The sequence below is a fragment of the Centroberyx gerrardi genome, chromosome 8, assembly GCF_048128805.1.
Source record: "Centroberyx gerrardi isolate f3 chromosome 8, fCenGer3.hap1.cur.20231027, whole genome shotgun sequence".
In the NCBI taxonomy this organism is placed as follows: Eukaryota; Metazoa; Chordata; class Actinopteri; order Beryciformes; family Berycidae; genus Centroberyx; species Centroberyx gerrardi.
Window position 1 is genome coordinate 18374386 of NC_136004.1, and position 21728 is coordinate 18396113.

The following is a 21728-nucleotide window of genomic DNA, read 5'->3' on the forward strand; positions in this document are numbered from 1 at the left end:
AAAGTAACCGATGTTAATGTAAATATGCAGACTAGCCACTACTAACGCTAGCTTCTACTAGATACTGTACATTAGCTAGTGTGCAAATTAGATGTATTTACAAGAAGACAGTGGACAGTGATGGTTAGCTGACTCTTTACTATGATTTGCTAGTTAACAAGTTGACATTATCTAAACTAAAATTTATAACACAAAATTGATCAGTGGTGAAATGATCTGTTGCCAGTCACAAACAGAACAGAAATGACCCATGTGTTGAATTCTGTTGAGACGGCCAAGTGGCACAATTAGAAACGCAGCCAGAGCTGACGACCTCCAACAGAAGCCCTCTATAGGAAGAAAAGCCTGGACAGCCTGCAGCTCCTCAGAGTGTCTCAGTGACTTTGCCAGTTGAAAGATTTGTTCTGTGCCGCTGCTGATTGTCTTCTCTCTTCCTCCTCTCTGTGGTCAGGTGGGCTCGGTGGTGGCCGTGGGATGGATCCGCTCCCAGAAGGCGGTGGACTGGCGTCTCTTCCGCAACATCTTCCTGGCCTGGTTCGTCACGGTGCCGGTGGCCGGCCTGTTCAGCGCCGCCGTCATGGCTCTGTTCGTCTACGGCATCCTGCCCTATGTCTGAGGGCGCTAGGCAGGGAGGGAGAACAGGCGAGAGAGAGAGAGGGAAAGCGAGGGAGAGAGAGAGGGAGAGAGGGACATGGGAGAAAATGATAGCTCGAGTGTCGACGGGGTGCAGATACAGGAGAAGGATGCGGTAGCAGAGGGAGTGAAGAGAGGGAAAGGACAAGGGTGATGGGGAAGTGAAGGCATTGGACAGGAGAAGAAGAAATAGAGGCAGAGGTTTAGAGACGGACTTGGTTGTACTGTGGATGGTTGGAGGGTTGGTTCACATGCTGCCTGGCTCAATAGTCCAGAGATCTTTTTGACTCATTTGAGTTTCCGATCTGATTTTTATTTATTCTTTTTTTTTTTTTCTTTTGCATAAGAAAGTGTGTAACCGATGTGTTCATCTTACCAATCAACCTGCTGTACATAAGACAATAATAGGGGTTTTCCAATAACTTTTAACGTGGCGGATTGGAGAAACGAATGCAGTCATTTCCTTGTTCCTCTATTAGAAAACATGGACTGACAAACACAGACAGAATACCAGTAATAATGATAACAAAAAAAACAATAACAGGTTAATTTTGCACACATACGAGACATGCCTGCAGATCTATAAACGTATATCCTTTTGTTGCATTTCTGCTGCCTGCAAACCCGGGTAGCGTAGTTGGTCGAGTATTTACTTCTGAAATGCCGGAAAAAAAAACTGTAAATACTGTAATATTGGATTAATTGAGTGTGATTTGTTGTATTGCAGCTTGCTTTAAGGTTAAAAAAAAAAAAGATGTGCGTGTGGTCAACCAACCCATCCTTCATCTCACCCTAACATGCTAGCCAGGAAGGTACAACTGGGGCCAATGGAAAGGAGGCCTCAGAGAGGGTGGCGGGACTGTCATTCTGCTTTTATTTTCTATATGATACCATAGAAAACCTGATTTGCAAAAGTGGTGATTTTATCAAGAGCTCCTGTATGTTTTAGAGATGGATATCTTATTTTTTAATGATGTACTATACTGTAATTTGTACTGTAAATACTGTCCTCAAGAGTTTGGGGGTGGGAGGGGTCATGAATTTTTTTTTTTTTTTTTTTTTGACATTAACATTATAGGGGTGCCTCTTCACCTCTTCACCTCTTCATGATGTCATACAAATGCGTCACCCCAGTGGCTGACAGTAGAGCAGACCCACACACACAGGCTTATCGACTGACTGCTGTTTTTCTGAGGTTGACAGAAGTGCATTCACCCTTTTGAATTGGGTCATTGAGTTTTTGCCAATACAGCTCCTCTGATCTGAAAACTGCATTTAAAGTGGAAGCAAAACGATCTGCCCTGTAACAACAGACAAAACAGACACCCGCTAATGACCCCCGGGAGATCTGCCATTCCTTCTAATTTTATCGCACCGGTAATTTCCAGCCGATTCGACAGTATTGACAGAAAGTTCTCCGATCTCTAAGGTTCCCTCCTTGTGAAAGCGTATGGGCGCGTTTGGGACGGCAAGACAGTTCTACCTGGTCAAGGGAGGTTGTTGTGGTGAGAGCGACACCATGCCAAAGTAAGCTGAGATACCTGTCGCCATATCAGCATGCCAACTTTCATGTAGACTTATGATGTGTAGGTGCAGAAGAAGCCAAAATACTGGAACTGATGGGGTAAACAGAGAGACATACAAACACAGACGAGGCCCTATGAAGTATAGATATTTCACTGTTATCTACGCATGCCTTTGTAGTCAGTTCAGTTACAGGAGCCATTTCATACTTCTTAATATTGAAGGCTCCCAGCCAATGATAGACGTCTGCATTGTCTATATTCAGGACGTTTCAGATCTCCCACCCTCTTTGCCTGTCAGGTGAACTGTCTTTGCGTCAGGGTTTATCAGTCTCTGTAGTCCTGAACCTCATATCCCTCATACGCTTTAAATCAGAGGCGATTCTCTCAAAGAGCCCCAAAGCTTATGGCCCTATCACGTCAGACAGCTAATTATTGTGTCATATCAAACAAAATAAAACAAACTTTGTTTTCTTACACCTTCAAACTCAGTCACACTTGTACAGACAGACGTGGACAGAGGGGGGGATTGACTTGAGTTGCGGTTCAACCCCAGCCACATGTGTAGCTGTTCAAAATGGGCGGGTATTATTGATTGCCTGTATTTGAATCTAAGTGCTAAAGGTTAGTGTTTAGCAAAGACAATATGGCTAGATGTCATTTAATGTCATGGGGTAACGTTGAGGTCTAAATGGAGGCCCAGTGTCGGGGTTTAGAAGCCACTCTGTCATGGTGATATCACAAGACTTCGTCTTAGGATCATTATTTCTGAATGAGATGGTGTCGGGGGGATAGTACTGATCATCACCAGCTTTTCAACAGGGTCGCCTGACCTGTAGATGAACAAAATCTAAAGCGGTTTTTATTTGAACAAACCCAATGCGAGGTGTTGCAGGTTCTTTTTTCTTGTGGTGTGTTTCTTAATTTTATTTTTCTCATGAACAAATCTATGCTTAAGTGGCCACTTGCCTTGTAACGTTGTGTTTTACTGTGTGCAGATACAGTAAATAATTAAGTACTGTGGTGTTTACATCGTAACCATATCGTAGAGTATCTGAAAAAAAAAAAAACTGTTGCCTAATGATGCCAATGAAAGACAAACTATTAACCATGAATTTTCAAGTGCAAGAAAAAAATAACCAGAAGTGTCTAGAGAGAGAGAGAGAGAGAGAGAGAGCAAGTGTGCGCGCGATGACTCATTGTCCTTGTTTGTTGTTTTTTGTTGTTTTTTCGTAGTAGTAGTGCTAATCATGATCCCAGAGTCACTTTACACTGCTACTACAGCACGTTAACACTACATGTATGGGTGCAATCCAATAATGAAGAGAATAAATAGAGAAATTTCATCAAGACTATATATTTTTCTACCATATCTGAGTTTTAACCTGGGTGAGCTGCCAGACACTTTGGAGGACACGCGGTGGGTCGACCGGAAACCGGCCGAGGGGGACTAGCTATAAGACTGTGATCCCCGCAATACTGGGAAACCGTCTCATTTCGTTGTGACACTGAAGTGCACTCTCCTCACTGGTGCCATGTGCCACAGATCCGCTCAGCCCAGTGTGTTCTTTTAACATGTAGATTGATGTGTCGGTTGCCAATAGATCAGATTTTTAAATTACCATTTTTATTTTTGAATTTTAGACGAAAACACTTTGTAATTTTGTTTCCCTACTGCTTTTATCATGAGCTGTGAGAGTGGGGCAGCACCTTGCTAAAACCAGGAAATGACCTGTGGGATGTTTTGAGGATACAAGACCGCTCATGGAAGGCCTGTGACCAGCAGCAGTACAGAAAACCAAAGGCCTGGAAGCAAATGTTGATGTTGAGAAACTGAAACGGTAGGCTAGATGATAACTGGGCTGGGGAGACATTAGTTTCCTTGTCTCAGCAGGTGAGCTCCACTCTTGCAGCTCATACCCTTTTCCTCTTCGACAGGCAGTGTGTTACACAGGGGGCTGCACAGCTGGTGTATAACTATCTCGTTATACTCTTGTTATAAGCGCACAGAGGGACTACCGTGTACACAAAATCTCATGATGCACAAGAGTCCTGGCCTTGATTTCCCAAAACATCTAAGATCTACCGCATGTAGATCATATTTATGGTGAATTATCGTTGCGTAAACCTCGCCCATGTTGCTTGAGCACAAATTGCTGTGGCCTTGTCACTGTGCAGAAATCTTTTTCACTGTCTCCTTATGAAAACAGATCTGGGATCCAGACAAAGTTGCAATTTACATCAGTAAAATGCAGAAGATGCAGATTCTCCTATCGTCTGATTCTGCTCTGTCTTATGGAATTTGTTCTTTGCGGATATGCCTGGTTAAATCAAGTGGCCCTCATGTCCTCCATGTTGGATTGTGAGGTTGATGTGAACAGACTGGAGTCAGCCTCGACCCTTCAGATGTCCGGTTTGTGTAGTAAAACCTGAACGCACCACCACGCTCTGCAGACCCCCTCTGGAACTCACGCGGTCATTTATTTTTTTTCCATGCATTCTCAGTCCTGATAGGCCGAAAGGGATGCACTGCTCAAGGTAGAGAGGGACAGCATTTTAGACCAATCAGTATCAACTCATCAGTATATATCAGTGAGTGGTGTAATTGCCATTGAGGGAGTTACCGTGCGTGTACTGCATTGTAACGGTTCACCCCTTTCTATAGATCCGTACGGAAACAGAATGTGCCATTTTTTCTCCCTGAATGTGCAATAAAAGCTGTTTCTTGTGAAGGTGCAACTACATTGCTGTCACTCTGTGGTTGTGTAGGTCCACCTACCCTGGTGTAATGGCGCCCTCTCCCTTTTGTCTGGCACTACCACCTCCTCACAAAGGTGGAGGGGCATCAATTCTGACCTTCATCTGGATGTGGCGTGCTGTCTCTAGCTAGTTTTCCGGTTCGCTTTGTAATAGAATGTGCTCCTTGGCTGGCCTGCAGGCTTTACAGCTCTGTGTTGTCTTTTTACTGTTTGCTATTTAACTGTCCAGTCCTTCAGAGTTTAAAAAAAAAAATAAACAAAGGAAAAAGTAGCCTGGGCTTCTACAAAATCTTAAAGCTCTTCTGATTTGCATATATCGTACTGTAATGTTGTTTTATTTAAAATTTTAGTGAAAAAATGTCTGCATTTAAACTAATTAAATTATGGGAATTAAAATTACAAAGAATATCTAAATGGCATTGAGTTGTGTGTCTTATTTGTGGGATGATGTGGGTGGGAAGCTGGAAAGGAAAGTGTTTTGGGTCATTTTTCCTGTCCTCACTTTCATGTAACTGGAAAACATTACTTTATGCAGCAATTATTTTACCTTAGTAATTTAATTAGAGCATTAAACTTGCTGGTTATGTCTTAGAATCTTAACTCTAAAAGCTAAAATTTCAACTTTTAGAGTGCGGTCAACTCATTCACATCTTTAGATAAGGTGATATATGTGCTTGATGACCTGCATAGTCTTCTGTAAATCTTATCTAGATTTTATTGTTTTATTGCTGTCTTTATGTATGCACACTATGCATAGACATCGTCTCCCATAGCATTCAACTTCCTGATTGTTTTACTGCTGATTTTCTTACAATGCCAAGCATGTGGTTTCCTACAGCAACCAACTTCTTCTGAATGAATTTGCCGAATCCTTTCAACCTACTTTAATGCAGGCTTGTAAAGCTCAGATAATAATTCAGTGACTTGGCCCAGATTGCACTTTAAGTTCCCAGCAGTGTGTCTGTGCTGCCCCTTCTCTGGAGTCTCTACAGTAACACTGAAGAATGCTGGCTGGATGCTTGCACACTTTGAGTAAGTCACACAATTTACACTCAATGGGATAATAGTTGGTATTTCTTGTTGCTTGAAGCAGATTGTCAACATTACAACCATCTTAATGGCTCTTCAAGAAGTAAACAAAGTGCAGGAAACACCAACATGGCCTCCCCACTGCCAAGGTTTCTAAAACTGCTGCAAGGTACATTTTCTGCACCTATAGGCACCCATTCACTAGGTATAGGAACCTTAGATCTGTGATTTCTTTACTTGTGGTTCTTGGGCTCATCTTTGGTGACAAGAGACATTCACCTTCAGTGTAAGAAAGCATGGAGACTGCAATGTTGAGAGAAGCCTTGTCGAGGATCAGGCCCTTAACTCTAGGTGTTCTGTTGGCGGTGAAAACAGACTCACAAAACCACACCATAGACATCAATGGGAATTTGGGAACCAATTATAGGCAATCGTGCCATGCAGGGCAGAGAGTATGCAGGTCTTCTTTCCCTCCAAACACCAAACGGCAGGTGATTTCACTGATTAACACACCTTCAACCAGAGAGGAGGAACTCATCAGCTGGTGTAGTGTTTGGTTGGAATGAAAACCTGCATACTGTCTCAGCCCTCCATGGTACATAGTCGCCTGCCCCTGATTTAAACCATTAAGCCACTTTGGTTGTGTGTAGTTTTTGAACATCCATTGCACTTGCAGGATAAAGCACTTCTAGCAGCCCGTCTATTTTAGGGTTCTAGGGCCTGTCAGGAAACCTCAGGATTAATCAAACAGACTGAACAGATTTTAATGTCACGCACCATTAACTTGTTTCACTGTAACAGAGCTCTCTGTGCACCCACTGCTCTGGATTAAATGTATTATATGTTTCTGTATTTAATTGTATTAATTTACTGTGATTATGCATATTGCTAGAAGCCAATTTTCTCATTAGGTTAAAAAATTAATTAATTAGCCCGCCCTGAGATTTAGGTGAACACCATGTATTTTGACCTTGGCCTGTCATTTAAGGCAAAACTATGTTTAATATATACACATACAGAGGAGAATGCAGCTAGTCTATAAGTTTGTCACTTTTGGTTTATCACACAGAAAAAGTAATTGCATCATACACTACACACTCGGTTTGCGGTTATGAGAAACAACTGGACCTGGACACACGTGAATGGGCTTAGTATTCTCATGCCATCAATTTGCCAGAAACGGCTGATGAAATGTCTCATATTTGCTTGTTTAGCATTTAACTTCACATTCAACTCGCTCCGTCTTCCAAGAAAAGAGAAGGCTCACAGCAGCGAACCTCGACACCCACAGATCCACTGACTGTGAAGGTCATCACTGAGGCTGACTTGAGTCCAGGAAAAAAAGGACATGGTTTGGAGGCATTTATTGGCACTACAAGTAAAGAAATGTTTCAAATGGTTAAAAGTGCGGGACACAGTGGGCCTAATGGAGGGAAACACACACTTTATCAGAAACAGTGGAAGTCCTGGCGCTGTTGGTGCCCTCGGTGAGATCATGCAAAGATGCCATGAATGCATCTGAAGTGATAAAATTACATCATTATATAATAAACCACAATTGCTCCCGTTTGTAAATAACCTATCACTGCTACATGTCATACATATATGCATTTGTGTATGTTAATTACTGCAGAAATCTAGTTAGGCCTACTTAAAGTCAAATTTTCTGTTTAGTATGCTTTCGTGATATAGGACTATTGACAGTCCTGTGACTTCTGTGCCTGTACAAATCCAGTCTATGACATCGGAAGTCTCTGACAGCATTGCATAATTCTCTGGTCCTACATTAATACACAGTTGGGCCGCTCGTCTCTATCATCATAATAATTTTCAATCAGCTTGTGCTTTGATTTACAGAGCTTGTTTATCTTGGCTGCTGCTGTGAAGGAAGAAATGCATCAGATGAGAAGACTAATTATGAGATTGAACTTGACCTGTAAGATTTCATATAGGTGTTTCCTTTATTTTTACCATACGCTGTACATGCTAGCCAGTAAATTAGCAACTAAAAACAAAACAAAAAAAACACAAACCAGAGAGCAGGATTGGGTTAGTTCATTTCCATCCAAAACATTTTTATTGTCCTCCAAACTGAAAGGTTTACCCTGTAATTTGGCTTGTTTATCGAGCCAAAAACATACATTGCATTTCTTAAGGTAGCAGTGGAGGCATACAAAGATCTTTTTACTGAGAGAAATGAATGGAAAGAGCATACAGGATTCTCTCCTTCAAGTCACATGTTGAATAATCTTTGCATTCATGAGCAATTGAGAGAGGATTAATTTCAGATCACGGGAAGCTGGAGAGAGTAGCATCTGGTCTTACGAAAGAGAAAAAAAAAACAAAGAAAAACAACCGTATCAAGACCAGGGTTGTGTTTCTTCCATATTACAAAAGGCCTGAAAACGGTCACACTGAAGAGATTGTTACCATGACGGATCTCCTGCCTCAGAGTTGTATATCGCCTTTATGTAGAGCATTTGTAGTGTACACAGATGGACACTTCTCTGGATATGCAATTCAAAACCAAAGTGCCCACAGTTGATATAAAGCAAGGTCGCATGACCCAATACATGTGATGTCACACAAGGGGGAGGGGGTTGAGACTGGATATGAACGGAACCAAACTCGGCCAACAGTCTGTCTGTGTGTGGCGCAGAAATGTCACTGATGTGGCAATCGACACCCTAAATTTACAGTTACTCGGGTGTCTGAACAACAGAGAACGACCTCCCCGTCTAGTGACTGTGCAGTTAAAAATGGGCACATGGTGATTTAAGCTCATGCTTAAGTTGTGGTAAACCATCCAAGCACTTCTTTAATTAATAACTATAAATACACAGCAGCGTTTTTGTCGGAGAGGTTTCTGTCTGCCTCCTCTCCCTGGGTGAGTGTGTGAGGACGTGTTTGTCTCTTAACGGCTAACTATGCTTGCTCATCTGCTAGAGGAAACATGGGTTATATGGAATTGATTATCAACTTTCATATAGATTTTCTATAATATATTTATATAGTTATTTTTCCTTTCTCTCACGCACCCACCTCGCTTGCTCACTTTCACATTCTCTCGTCTCGCTACTTTTATTCAATGTACACAACGTAATAAACATGGGGATGAGTGGGGAGCGACAGAGCTGAAATGACAATCACTGAGAAAAAAAAAACAAAGCCAAAAAGAACCGCAGTCTTTTTTTTCATCCATTGGCAGTTGGACAGACACTGTGGTCAGCCAGTTACAATGGTGGTTTGGGGGGGAAGCGGCCATGTCATCAAAGGGGCGGGGCGGGGGGCTCTTTCTTCGTTGCTGTTGTTTTAGTTGTCGTTTTCATCGTCTTGGTAGCGGGGGTCGTCTCCTTGAGGTTGAGGTTCTCCAGTGCCACGTCCAAGGTCATGACCTCCACACAGCCCATGGCCTCGAAGTCAGCGAAATTCCGCAACGGCCCGTGACAGTCATCCTCATCCTCGGAGGAAGAAGCCGAGGCGTCCTCGTCGGGCAGCAGTGTGGACAGCAACAGCTCCGTCACAAACAGGCTCCGGTCGGCCCACTGGGCCTCGCACGCCTGCCGCTCTGACTCAGACAGTCGCGGTTCGCTCAGCCTGCGAAGGGAAGACGGATTGAGCAGTGATGAGAAAGGGAGGGGGAGACAAGAGTGTGTAAAGATTTAAAATGAAAGAGAGAGGGACAAATTAGGTGACAAGAGAGAATGAGAAGGGAGGAAGGGCCCACATTTAGACAATTACAACAGTTACAAAAATGAGGGAAATCAGACAAAAACAATAGTAGAACAGGCCAACCTGCTGAGTAGAAACTGGGAGCTGTGTGCAGTATGCTGCGCATTGGGCTCGGGGGGACCTGGGTTGGGGCTGGGGTTGGTATTGTGGTTGGCGCTGGGGTTTGGGTTGGCGGCAGCCGAGTTGGTATTGAGGATTGCATTGGCGCGGCCCCCACCCCGTGTGGCATTGCGGGCCGTCTCCAGCTGCTGGCGCGCCGCTTGGGCCTGCTGGCGCTCCAACTGGAGTTGCATCTGGAGCTGCTGGAGCTGAGAGGCCGAGGGGCCCGAGCTCAGCTGGCCGCCCGCCGAACGCCGCACCCCCGACAGCTGGGACAGGAGCTCTGGGGAGAGGGCAGAGGAGAGGGGCTTGCTGTCAGGATCGGCGGTGGAGAGGACACCGAGGAGCAAGGAGGTGGATGTACAGTTCACTCCTGTGCTGCCAGCCTGCACCACCTCCACCATCAACTCTGCTATACTGGCTTTGACTGGATGACTGATTGACTACTAGCTTTTATACCAAGTGGTTTCTCAGCCAGTTGGCCCGAATGAGGCAGAATACCAACCAGTCAGCCAGCCAGTAAGTCTAACAGGAAGTATGGTGGTTTCACAGCAAGGCCGTATATCTACAAACAGCCAGCCAGTAGTCTCTTGGGTGGTCAGCAAGTATGCTTGTTTTGTGGCAGTGAGAGGCAGGGGTCATTTCTAGAGCAAGCTCCTAGCTATACACCTAATTAATCAGTCCCAGTAATAGCTGCTGTTGGCTCGTGAATGTACTTACATGTAAGGGATAATACCTGAAAAGGTGCTGGGCCAATATGTCATTTATTAACTGTTTACATACACCTTGAAGAACATTATCCTGCTCATACCTGGCCAAAGATTAAATATAAGGAGTGCGGATTCATATGTTCATAAATTTGACATTCAAAATTTTAAATTTGCTTGCTAGCAATATCTGTTTCCCTAGTGACACCTGAGAGTCTGACCTGGGAAATATGTGGGTTGACCGTCAGTGTTACACGGTTTGACCCTGATACTGAGGCTGAGACCAGGGTCAAACGCTGCTCTGCTTGGTGTGAAGGTTCAGTGCTCAACCAGTGTCATGGGGCCACTACTCTTTGTCTTGTTTTCCCTGGCAGGAAGTGTAAGTGTAAGTGTGACGTAAAAGGCACACAAAGTGTCGCCGGTTAATTTAATTAGAAACCAACAACATCCGTTCCGGACTTCTTGACTGCAGAGTGATATAAGGATTGTGTTCACAAAGTTGAGACAACAGGCAGCGGCAACAGCAGAACAGCTAACGATACCTAGCAAAATTCTACCAAAGACGATATAGAGAGCTGGAAAGAAAGAAAAAATTAAGAACTTCTCTCCATTTGAAGGAAGAAGCAATTCACAGGCACATAATAGGCAAAGTGGGGGATTTGGTAAACATGTCTGCTTTTTACACCATTGTAAGGTAAGAGCCCTTAGAGAAGTGACCAATAAACAAGCAACTTGTGTATGCTGTTCTGTACCCGGTCGGGTGTGACTGGCAGTGACATGGGACACAAGTTTGTTTACAGTTTACCTAATACCAGATCAGCATACCGTAATATTCCTGGGCCACGTGTGTGCAAGGGGTAAAATTAACATGAGGAGCTGCAATAGTCAAATAACATGAGAAAATGTTACTTGACTAGTGCAGCTAATTGGACAATTAAGCAGAGCAGGTCATTATCACAAAATCACAAGTCTTAATCCCTCTGAAAGGGCTTATTTTGAAATAATGACTGGTTCCCTGTACATCCCATTACACAGCTAATTACCAAACATATTAATCATTTCACAAAAAATACTAATTTAAAAAGTGATTTTATAATGAGCTAAAGTAATTTACAAGTAACTGCCACAAAAATAGTTAAGCAGGACTACAACCATAGAAACACCTGTAGCTAGCATCCATGCTACACTGTAGCAGCACTGTAACCAGAGCAACACAAACAAATCTGGTAAGATTGCCATTCGGCCTCTAACCACCAATCAAAAGTTTTTGTGCTCTCTGAATAAATTAAAAGTAATATTGGAAAAATGTTCCATGTTTCTAACCTTGATAGGTTAACCGATTCTCTGGTTCTCTGCAGTAACCAAGGAGTAACGTCTTTTTGGCACAAATTGTCGGCAGTTAATTTGATTAGAAAAACAATACCCGGTTCGGGTCTGTTATGTAAAACAGCTGTCTGTTATTCAGAAATAGGCAAGTTCAGAATGCGTTCACTGGCCAATCAGAACTCAGTATTCAACAGAGCCATGTAAGATTAAGATTAAGACACTTTATTTGTCATTGTAGGCATACAACGAAATTATGTTTGGTAATGGCAATAAACCTTAATAATAATAATATAACCTGTAATAAAGAGGGTTATCTAGTTCTAAATTAGGTGTGAAGTTGGTTAAGCTAAGGAGGGGCTACCAAGCACTATTTATGATCCTGCTGGGAATCAGAAGACATGGTGTGACAGCATGTATGATAGAGCTACACCAGTCAGATTGTTAGTCTAACAATATATCAGTCAAGTCAACCACCCAGCAGGTATGGCAGGCCATTAGAGAGTCGAGGGTGCACTGGCTGGTGCCTTGTTTGCAAGGCAGACTGGAACATGGCCACTCATTATGGCACAGCTGGAGCTGACATGGCGAGTGCCAAGCGCTGAACCGGATTAAAATTGGGAACAGGATAAACAAGGAATTGCCACGGCAACATCTCTGCCCACACATTACTTTACTAGACTACCTGCAAGTGCATTCTGAAACATGCACTAGGGATGTAGAGTATCTAAGCTACTGCAGTTGTTTTGTTTGTATATGTATGGAACAACTTCTAATAAGACAACTCTTAAATCCATATGCACTTTATACATGTGTGATATACTTCAATGTGAACTGGTATTTTGTGTGTCAGACCTCCTGCAGTTGCAGCTGTGTGACAGTCCTGTGTAGTTAAACAGAATAAAAGTATTTGTTTTCCGACTGACCTGGATTAGGCGCCATGGCTTCTTGTTTTACAGCTGCGCGCCTCAGAGCGAGCCTATATTGTGTATAGCGTGCATGAGTTCAACATGTAACCATGGCCTCCCTCGTCTCCATGTGCATGTTGTGTGACTGACCTGCTATGGGATCCATGGCCTCTCTGCTGTAGTTGGAGCTCTGTGAGGAGCTCTGACTGGTGGAGAGCCCCCCTGTGGTGCTGCTGGTGAAGTGCATGTTAGACCTGCGGGCACGAGGACCACCCAGACCACGCCCAGGGTGGAACATCCTCCTCACATGCCGCACCCCACTTGACTCATCGTAAAGCTCGCCGTTAAGGAATACACAATGCGACATGTAATCACACAGTCACTTCTCCTCCTCCGCATGCACACTACACTGCTGCACTGCCTGGTGCATGTCATGTCCACTCAGACACATGCATGAGGGAGCGCACCGAGCATGCCCACTAACAAAAGCTCTGGCCCCATTTTGGGGAGTTTGTGACGTACTTGTTCTTTCAATTTTTATTTTCCTTATTTTTCAGTTCTTGCATCTTAAGTTTTCTGTAAAACACTTTGTGATAATCCTGTTTGTTAAAAGCGCTCTATAAATAACTTGGATCTTAAGATTGCTGTCATTCGGTCCTCCCTGCCTATCCCAGAGTGCAATTCACAGAGAATACATCTGATGGTTTTTGACTGGCACAAGCAGATGCTGGCATTTGAGCACTTAGCACTATGGGACAGGTAATGAAACCTGATGCCCACCATCTTATGAACTTTGTTCACTGTTGGACTGCACCGAAGCATTATAATACAATTTTTAAAATTCTTCACAAATGTTTATTTTCCGCTTTCCTGAAATGGCAACACCTTGTACTTATGTGGACTGTCTGAGTGAAAGAAGTGGTGTACGGTCACTTCCAAATGAATCCCAGGGCAATTTGTGTGGTCCAGATTGCTTTGTCATGGTAAAGATGGGACAAGACCCAAGGAGCTGTCCATTTATTCTTATCTGATCAGTGATTTGAATCTTAAAAGGGATGTATACGCATTATTAGGATATGGTGTAATTGCCCAATACACTTGAGGCCTTCCATTGTTTCATTCAACACAGCAGGTCCCCCACTTTGTCCACTGGTTTACATAATAATAATTCAATGACAGATTAAGTCGCTATCTTCCCAATGGTGTATTTGATTCGATCTGAATTAGAGGTGAACTTGTAATCTCTCTAAAAGGAATCTCAGTCACAGCTGAGTGGGAATGTGCTTGAAAAAAAACATCTAGTCAGTGATTCAACAACATTTGCTTGTGTGCAGGTAAACAAGGCCCACTGAAACACCCAAGCAGGAGTTCAAAATCTTCAAAATGTCAAAAAGCAAAGAAAAATAGCTGTCAGCAGGAAGCCTGTGGGACAATGTTGTTGAAAAACTGACAAACAGACCTTGTTTAGAAAAAAAAAACCTGTGTTGTCCTGCATGTCAGACATTTATTGGACAAATCTTACAGCAGCAGGATGTGGACAAAACCAGGCTATAGTCACTTTGCAATAAGGTTGTATAATTCACCGACATATCAAGGTTTTACACCGTTTAAAGCCACGGTAGGCAAGTCTGAAGGAAAACAGGAAGATGAACGCACTTAGCTCCCTCTCCCCCCTCACTTCACTGCCCACCAAGCCAGAGGCAATCGGCATGCAACTGACTGACAACTCAGAGCAAAACCCTCCTGCTCCAGCGCCTCAACTGCTCAGATGACCACAATATTTACTTTTTATTTATTTGTTTATTTACTAAACAAATAGAGAAATGGCGCTATCAATATTGCTGAGATTTGGACATAATCATTCTCATTTATGTTCACTGAACACGGGGATTGCTTTTGCTGAATTCAAACAAAATGTCTATTATAAAAACCCTACCTACAGCAGCTTTAATGTTTTTAGCAAAATGCCAACAAATTTCACCAGAAATGTGTCAATTTCACTAAACGGACAGCTCCCCGAGTCTAGTCCCATCTTCAATATGACAAAGCAATCTGGACCACACAAAAGCATAAGCATAACAATTCTGCATACACTAGTTTCCACAAAGAAACCTTGGGATCTCTACTTTTGTTTAAGTGACTGATTCAAACCCAAATTAAACTAAACTGTTGTTGCCGCCCTCAATGTTGACTAGCTGTCGACATACAAATATTATGTTGCAGCCTAACACTTGAAAAGGATATCAAGTCTCTGGGTGCTCTGTGTTCAAGTGTGAGATGAGCAGCAAAGTCATCTGTCACATGATTAGGGTCGCCACCTGGCAGTGCTGCACATATGGGACAGATCTGGAAGACAGGGAGAGAAAGCAAGCATGACAATATCTGCACACTTCATTTCACTGAGCATTAAACAGTTGGTGTTGGGTTGGGTTCTCTGGAACAAACACCAAGACTGGTAAATATCTACAAATGTTATATTCAAAACAAACACAAAGCAAGATGCAGTATAGTGTTGAAGTCAAAATGATCCAAGGTTTGCACACTTACACACATAACTAATTTAACCACTTCTCATGTCTTTTTCTGTCAAACTCAGTTACTCAAAATCAGTGTGTTTTGTTACTGTCATAAGAAAAATATAGTGACTATTTATTGTTAGAGCTGCAACGTTTATCTGACATCACTTCAGTTTTTTAAAAGTTAGCAGCTGACCTTGTCTGGGGCATTGTGAATAGCAGGACAATAAGTAAGTTGTAATAAACATACTTCACTATAAATTCGAACCTCTAGCATTCTCCAATGTCAAGCGCATTTTCAGACATGGATTCAATTTACTCAATTCACAAATGTTCAAGAATTTCTGAGGCACGTGGGGGTTCACAGGCTATGCTGAAGAGGGGAACAATACACATGGACATTTTTCCAGTTGTTGAAACCCCGAGTAAATTCAAAACATCCTCCAAACATGGGTTTCATGGATGGTTGGGTGTGAGGCTCCAGCTCTGACTCACCACTTCTGTGGAGGTCTCTGTGTGCTCGGCAGCCACATGCTCCTGCAGGGAGATCTCCGTGTAGCCCATCCTGCCACAGTAGGGACATGTGAAGGCCTGGGGCTGCTCCACCGAGAAGGCCTCTCCACCGTAGTACAGGTCTGGTGGGGAACCAATATGGACATGGCACTGAGTTTCACAGTGGTTTTAACTGCTAGTCCATTTTAGGTGCTGGATTATATTTGCTAACCACAGGTGCCAAAATCTATTTAGCAGCTAGCACCTTCTGCTGTGTCTTCTGCAACAGTTTGTTCTATTTTTTAACAGATTGTAAAACAACTTTCCTACTGTGTGAAAGGCTGACATGCATGCTCTTTCACAGCACCAGTTTATAACACTCCTAACAATATTATTGGGCCAGTTACCCAAAAGCAAGAAAAACTGTAGCTGCTAGCAGCAACGTGGCGGCCGGGAAAAGCTTAGCAGTTTAGCTATGAGGGAAAAAATGGAAAAAAGGAGGAGAAAATGAAATTGTTAGGCGTAAATAATACCTTTTAACCTTTAGAGGTACTTGAACCAGCCAGCATACATAACTGTATTAGTGTCACATTATGGTTGCACCACCCAGGACTCGATCTCACAACCTCTCTCACCATAGGCAGGTCACCAATTTATTGAGCCAGCTAAGAAGTGATTCCACATTTTATTCACAGTATGACTTCATGAGTGCAGGGTTTTACAAAGCCGGGGCATTTTGAGGGTGCCTGGTCTTAATGTCCAAAAAAAAATCTTTTACCGCCGTTACTGTGGAAACTGCTTGAACAAAGGAGGCAGTGAAAAAAAAAAAGCAAAGTAGATTGAACTTATTTTGTCAAATGGCAGCCTGCAACATAATTCTCAGTTCACTCACATAGATGATGAATTGATAGAGAAGCCCTTGAAGACCATTCAAGTTCAAATGTCTGTGCAGTAGAATTCAAAGTAAAACAATTATAGTCACTGTAGGCTCAATTTTTGAAACGGTACCGTCTGCAGATTATTTGGAAGCTGGCTTGGTGTCATTTTGATTGGGAGGAGTTCAACACTTTATGAAAAAAACACAGAGATCAACTTCATAATTTCCACCAAGTAGCAGTGAACAAAAGATTCATCTCATATGGGACTACATCCTCAGAAACCTGCACACCTGTAGCATGTATGGCTTTTTCCAGTTTTAAATTTTAAATAGTTGCTATAGCGCCACCATCTGGAAGACTGGCCTCATATACAGTATGAATCGTTTTGGACCGGACTACTGTACAAAGTTTTGTGCATTTTCGTTCATGGGAAGGCAGTTTTTGTGAAAAGAAAGAAAGACCGAATATTTCTATAATAATGTAATATTATATTATAATATTTTGCATATCACAACAACAGGAAGACACAGTCAGTAGGCAATGGCTGCAGTTCTGTTGCAGCCACTGCATCACCTTTATACTTCAACACAGACAAAACAAGCGCAACAAACCCTATAAACAGCACTGTAGGTAACAGCATTATGGCCTTGTATATTAGGATTTGCATGTTTGGTCCATGTTTCAATCTTATTTTGAAACGTGATCTGTGCATGCTGGCACGTGCCACACAAACAGGGAGAACGGGCAAATGGTAGACTTGGAGATGGAGTGGACCGAGACGTTTTACGTTCATTTAAACATTGAGCTTTTGAGTCTATTTTTCATACATATCTGTTTTGTACATACTCAAGAAGGAAGGCATCATATCAGAACCCATTTTTGACAAGCCACTGTTTGTCACACCGCATGTGGTCAAGATTTCCTCCAAGGTCAATATTGGTTGTATTCAGACTCAAGATGGTAGTAAATGCAAATGAATTGCTAAATTTAACTTTCTCATTTGTATTTACCACTTTATTGGGTCATTAAAGCACGCTCTACTCATAATTACAATATTTCCGATAGCATATGATAGCTGCATCTGCTTACTACTGTTGTGATAGTTGACGGGATGCAGAACATGTGCGGAGGATCTGGGAGATAATGAGGTAAATATTGGACTTTTGGACCCACAGTGCAATCGTTTGGCTCAGAACACTTGGACTCTCATGAGGCTGTTCGGGCCAGATCAGACACTACTAGCCAAGTCTTTTGGGTGAAGCCCTCCATCTGAAAACAAAAGCAAATGCTGGCAAAAGGTAACGTGCACTGTAGCGATTTATTTGTGCAAAGGATGGTTCCTATCAAAACAACTGAAAAGGAAGGTTTCAAAAGACTGCCATTAGTGGTTTATCCTCGTTAGGAGTTACCCAGCCACAAATAATTTTCTGAAACTTACTGCACGACTGTACTCTGAATGAAGTGAGAAAAGGCAGGCCAACTTAAAGATGTAACTACAATGTTTTGCCAGAACAAGAGATGTAAGGTCTAGTTGTACTTCAGAGCCATATTTGAGTCTTACTATTTGTGACTGGAATCTGTAAAGTGTGTTAACCTTTTGCGACTAGAATTTACTGAAATGGGTTTGAAACCCTACGTTGAACATTCTAATGATCTTGGTTTATGAAATTATTCTCTTAGTTTAGTAAACTCAAATTTTATAACTTTTTTTTGTTGGCATATAGTTTTTTTTAAAGGCTGCAAATAAAGTATTGTACTGTTACCATTTAAGTTATACTTTTCTGTAATTTTCAGCCAAGCCTTAATAAAAAAGCATAATAAAAAACATTATGATGCCTATCATGAATTGAGACAATACCTGAAAATATCATGATATAATATTTTGTCTATATTGCCCACAACAACTATCGACTAGGCCACCACCCTCCTTAGCTTAGATTCTTCACAACAACAAATATCACAATGTGTTAAGTGACATGGGTTCACCACCTCACGCCTAGTCAATATTTTTTCCCGAACATTTCCAGAATTTTTTGTGCTTTTGCCATACTTTAAGACCTGGGAATGATCAAATTAATTTTACATACTTCTCAAGACCTGGATGGGAACCCTGTTTACAGTTTAAAAGGTCACCCCTCATCCCTCACAATTACGCATATCATCTATTCACAACATTTAATGTCTACACAGAAATTTTGGGTGGAGTCCATCAGCAAAATACAAGTCATCACTACTACATGTTTGTTGACAAAGCAAGGCCTGCCAACGCAAACGGCTACTGCCACTTACCAAAGTCGACTCGGGTTAATATACACTGCATGGGATGCTCTGTGGTGTGTCTGGTTGTGGTGGCTCCGCTCTCATAGCATGATGCGCACAGATCATAGTCGTAGCAGATTAAACATTTGTATCGGCGACCTCTGAAATTGCCTTTCAAACATGCATCACAGCTCACACCTAGAGAGAAAAAACAATAATGATGAGAAGAGAGGTCTAATGTTTAATGCTTAGGTCAACCTCATCAGGGAACTAATCTTAAAATGTAGTGTTTGATGATGCTTCAACAGTAAGTCATATGTTAAAGTGAATGTTACTCAGAACATGTAGATCAAGTAAACATAATTGGAAACATACTCTGTCCTCTGCATTCCCATATAGCATTACATGGGATGATCAGATTTTCTGAACCAATTCTTATCAACTTTTTAAATTGAGAAATTTGGCCAAATCCATATTTGCAATGCAAGTTTTTTTTTCTCATGACAAAATGACATGACATGAAAATGTTATGCACGTATTTAACTTCAGAAAATTTCTTTTCAGGGAATGATGCAGTACAGTGTGAACAGAAACGTGACTAATTACTTCCTATAAATAGATATGAAAGTACACAGATAAGATATTACAGAGATAAATGGCAGTTAAAGTGACATTTTTCACTAGCAGAAGATGGAGTCTACTTTGACATCCTGCTAGGTGGCTAGCAAATGATGCAAATTCCTTGCATTCCCTGTTTTGAGTTGGCTGATCAACATGCTCATGTGAGTAGTGAGTATCTGCCAATAATACCAGTCAGCAGCCAATCAACTGGAGTATCCCAGAGCACTATGCATGAAGCTCACTCCTCAGCAGCACAAAGCAATCCTCTTCTTATACAGCACTCTCGTTTCTACAGCACTAACCAACACACTGGTGTGTCTAGTGCCCGACCTATTCACCTCTTAATAAAAATATACACACATCACCGCCTCATTCATAACAGGAATCTTCAATACAATATCCAACTCGTTCTCACAGCAATACCTACCACTCCCAAAATATGTTAAGCGCGTTTAACGTGATGTTAAAGGTAAACGGAGCCCACTACGTTGAAGTCCAGGCAATTCTTGATTGACTACGACAGTCGTGCAGCCGCGGTGTATTGTATGACACAAGGCAGTCTAAACTCCCTCATATCTCCATTCATAGCTAGCAAGCAGTTAGAGCTGAAAGTGACAACCTGATCCTGCTGTGCTGGCGACTGACAAGTAGCTGCTGCAGTAACGTTAGTGTCAGTAACATCAGCCAAGTCACCTTACATCTCATAGACAAGTAACTTAACTTAATGTTACATTAGACTGTTGACAACAACACAGAGGTGGAAAATAAAGGCCGCGTGGGCCTAACCGTACACTAAAACCTTTGCTTGCTAGCTAGCCATTTAACGAGTAAATTGGCTAGCTTAAGTTAGCTGATAAGCTAGTCAGCTAACGTTGACTTTTAACTAGCGCAACTTTCTAGCGGTAGCCGAGTCAAGGACCGGTGATGTTAGCAATCTAACGTTAATTTGAGACGAACAACGAACTTCATTTACAACAAGGTTAGCCACAAGGACGAGGTTAATGTTAGTTAGCCAACTGTTAGCTTATGAGACTGGATTCAGCAGGCCAACTTTTACCAGGAAGGGGGCTGAAATTAGCTAACCGTTAACGATATGGCAAGCTTTGACCGAGCAACGCCATCTGCTATTCGCTCCTCAATGTTTCCCATTCTCGGCACTCCCCCTAGCTAACCAGCTCGCTAACGTTAACCTATATAACCTATTAACAGTTAGCCTGCAAGCTAGCTACCGTAGTAGCATAGTTAGCTAGCTCCTTCCGCTTATTTGTCATCGTTGTTTTGATCGACTAACACTGAATGTATACATTCTTTAAAACATAGATTGCAATTGCAAGGGCCGTTGAACTGGATACACATTTTGTGGCCGCCATAATGTGTCCCCACCAATGCACTGCAATACACGTCCAACATTTTACTGATCTGCTAACACTAGCCGACGTTAGCTGGGATGAGCTGCAAAACACGAAATGCTTGACTAGCTAACATTAGCTAGCGGTACTCTCACAAACATTTCTGCGTACAACCCCAGACTTGATTACACTCCATTGTGTACATTTATTCTTACCTTCATGACGGGACATCCTACGAACACTAACACAGCCCCCTGTTCGGGCTCCCTGGCTTGCAATACGGAATAATATTGTTGGCTGAAGAGAAGAGAAGCCGGGGCTGGCTGGCTGTCCCTGGCCTCTTCCCTCATGAAGGATCCGGTCTGGCACACTGCCCCCTCCGCCTCCTGCTGTGTCACCGTCGGATGCGCTGCTACCGCCGGCCACTTGACGGCGTAGTTGTCTCATGTTTGAGATTGTTTCCTGAGAAAGATGCATTTACTGGTTTGTTCTCTAAAGTAGTGACACCAGGGGACCTTGAGTGGGATCCAGAGAGTCCCCAGCAAAACGAGAATTGGTTTAACTTCACTATGATTTCAGTCATTAGACGTTAGAGTGTATGTTAATGACTGTCCTGATCAGGTTCCCCTCTCTCCACTACGGTTTCACGGGATTAAAATCTTTATCAATTGGGGGTCTGTGACATGAAGAAGTTTGGGAACCCCTGCCCTAAAATAGGCTACTATGGCCTTGGCCAGTGTTGATTGTTTTATTCCACAAGAGTTTCTAAGACAAAGAGCTCCATGTTAGACAAATGTTGTATAACTTAATAGCACTACATGTCATTATATCCTGAGTACTTGTTAATAATTGCATAAATCTAGCTAGGCCTACATAAAATAAAATAAAAAACGAAATGCC

At 42.4% G+C, this 21728-nt stretch overlaps 2 protein-coding genes across 4 annotated transcripts in view; one reads left to right on the forward strand and one right to left on the reverse strand.

Annotated features, from left to right (window-relative positions):
* slc20a2 (solute carrier family 20 member 2) overlaps nt 1-3502 on the forward strand; it is a 41969-nt gene extending 38467 nt beyond the window's left edge. For all 3 annotated transcript variants that reach the window (XM_078285049.1, XM_078285050.1, XM_071919155.2), the window contains one exon: nt 452-3502. In XM_078285049.1, coding sequence (XP_078141175.1) covers nt 452-616 — 165 coding nt within the window. In that variant the 3' untranslated portion in view covers nt 617-3502. The remainder of the gene's footprint in view (nt 1-451) is intronic.
* A 3687-nt stretch (nt 3503-7189) lies between these two features.
* LOC139927164 (E3 ubiquitin-protein ligase KCMF1-like) lies at nt 7190-21166 on the reverse strand. The gene is made up of 7 exons (XM_071919199.2): nt 21044-21166; nt 18889-19056; nt 15725-15864; nt 14958-15059; nt 12864-13044; nt 9740-10058; nt 7190-9541 (listed from the first exon to the last, which is right to left on the reverse strand). Exons 1-7 carry the CDS (start codon nt 21057-21059, stop codon nt 9214-9216), a joined length of 1254 nt encoding a protein of 417 aa, XP_071775300.1. The 5' UTR covers nt 21060-21166; the 3' UTR covers nt 7190-9213.
* Nucleotides 21167-21728: the final 562 nt, after the last annotated feature.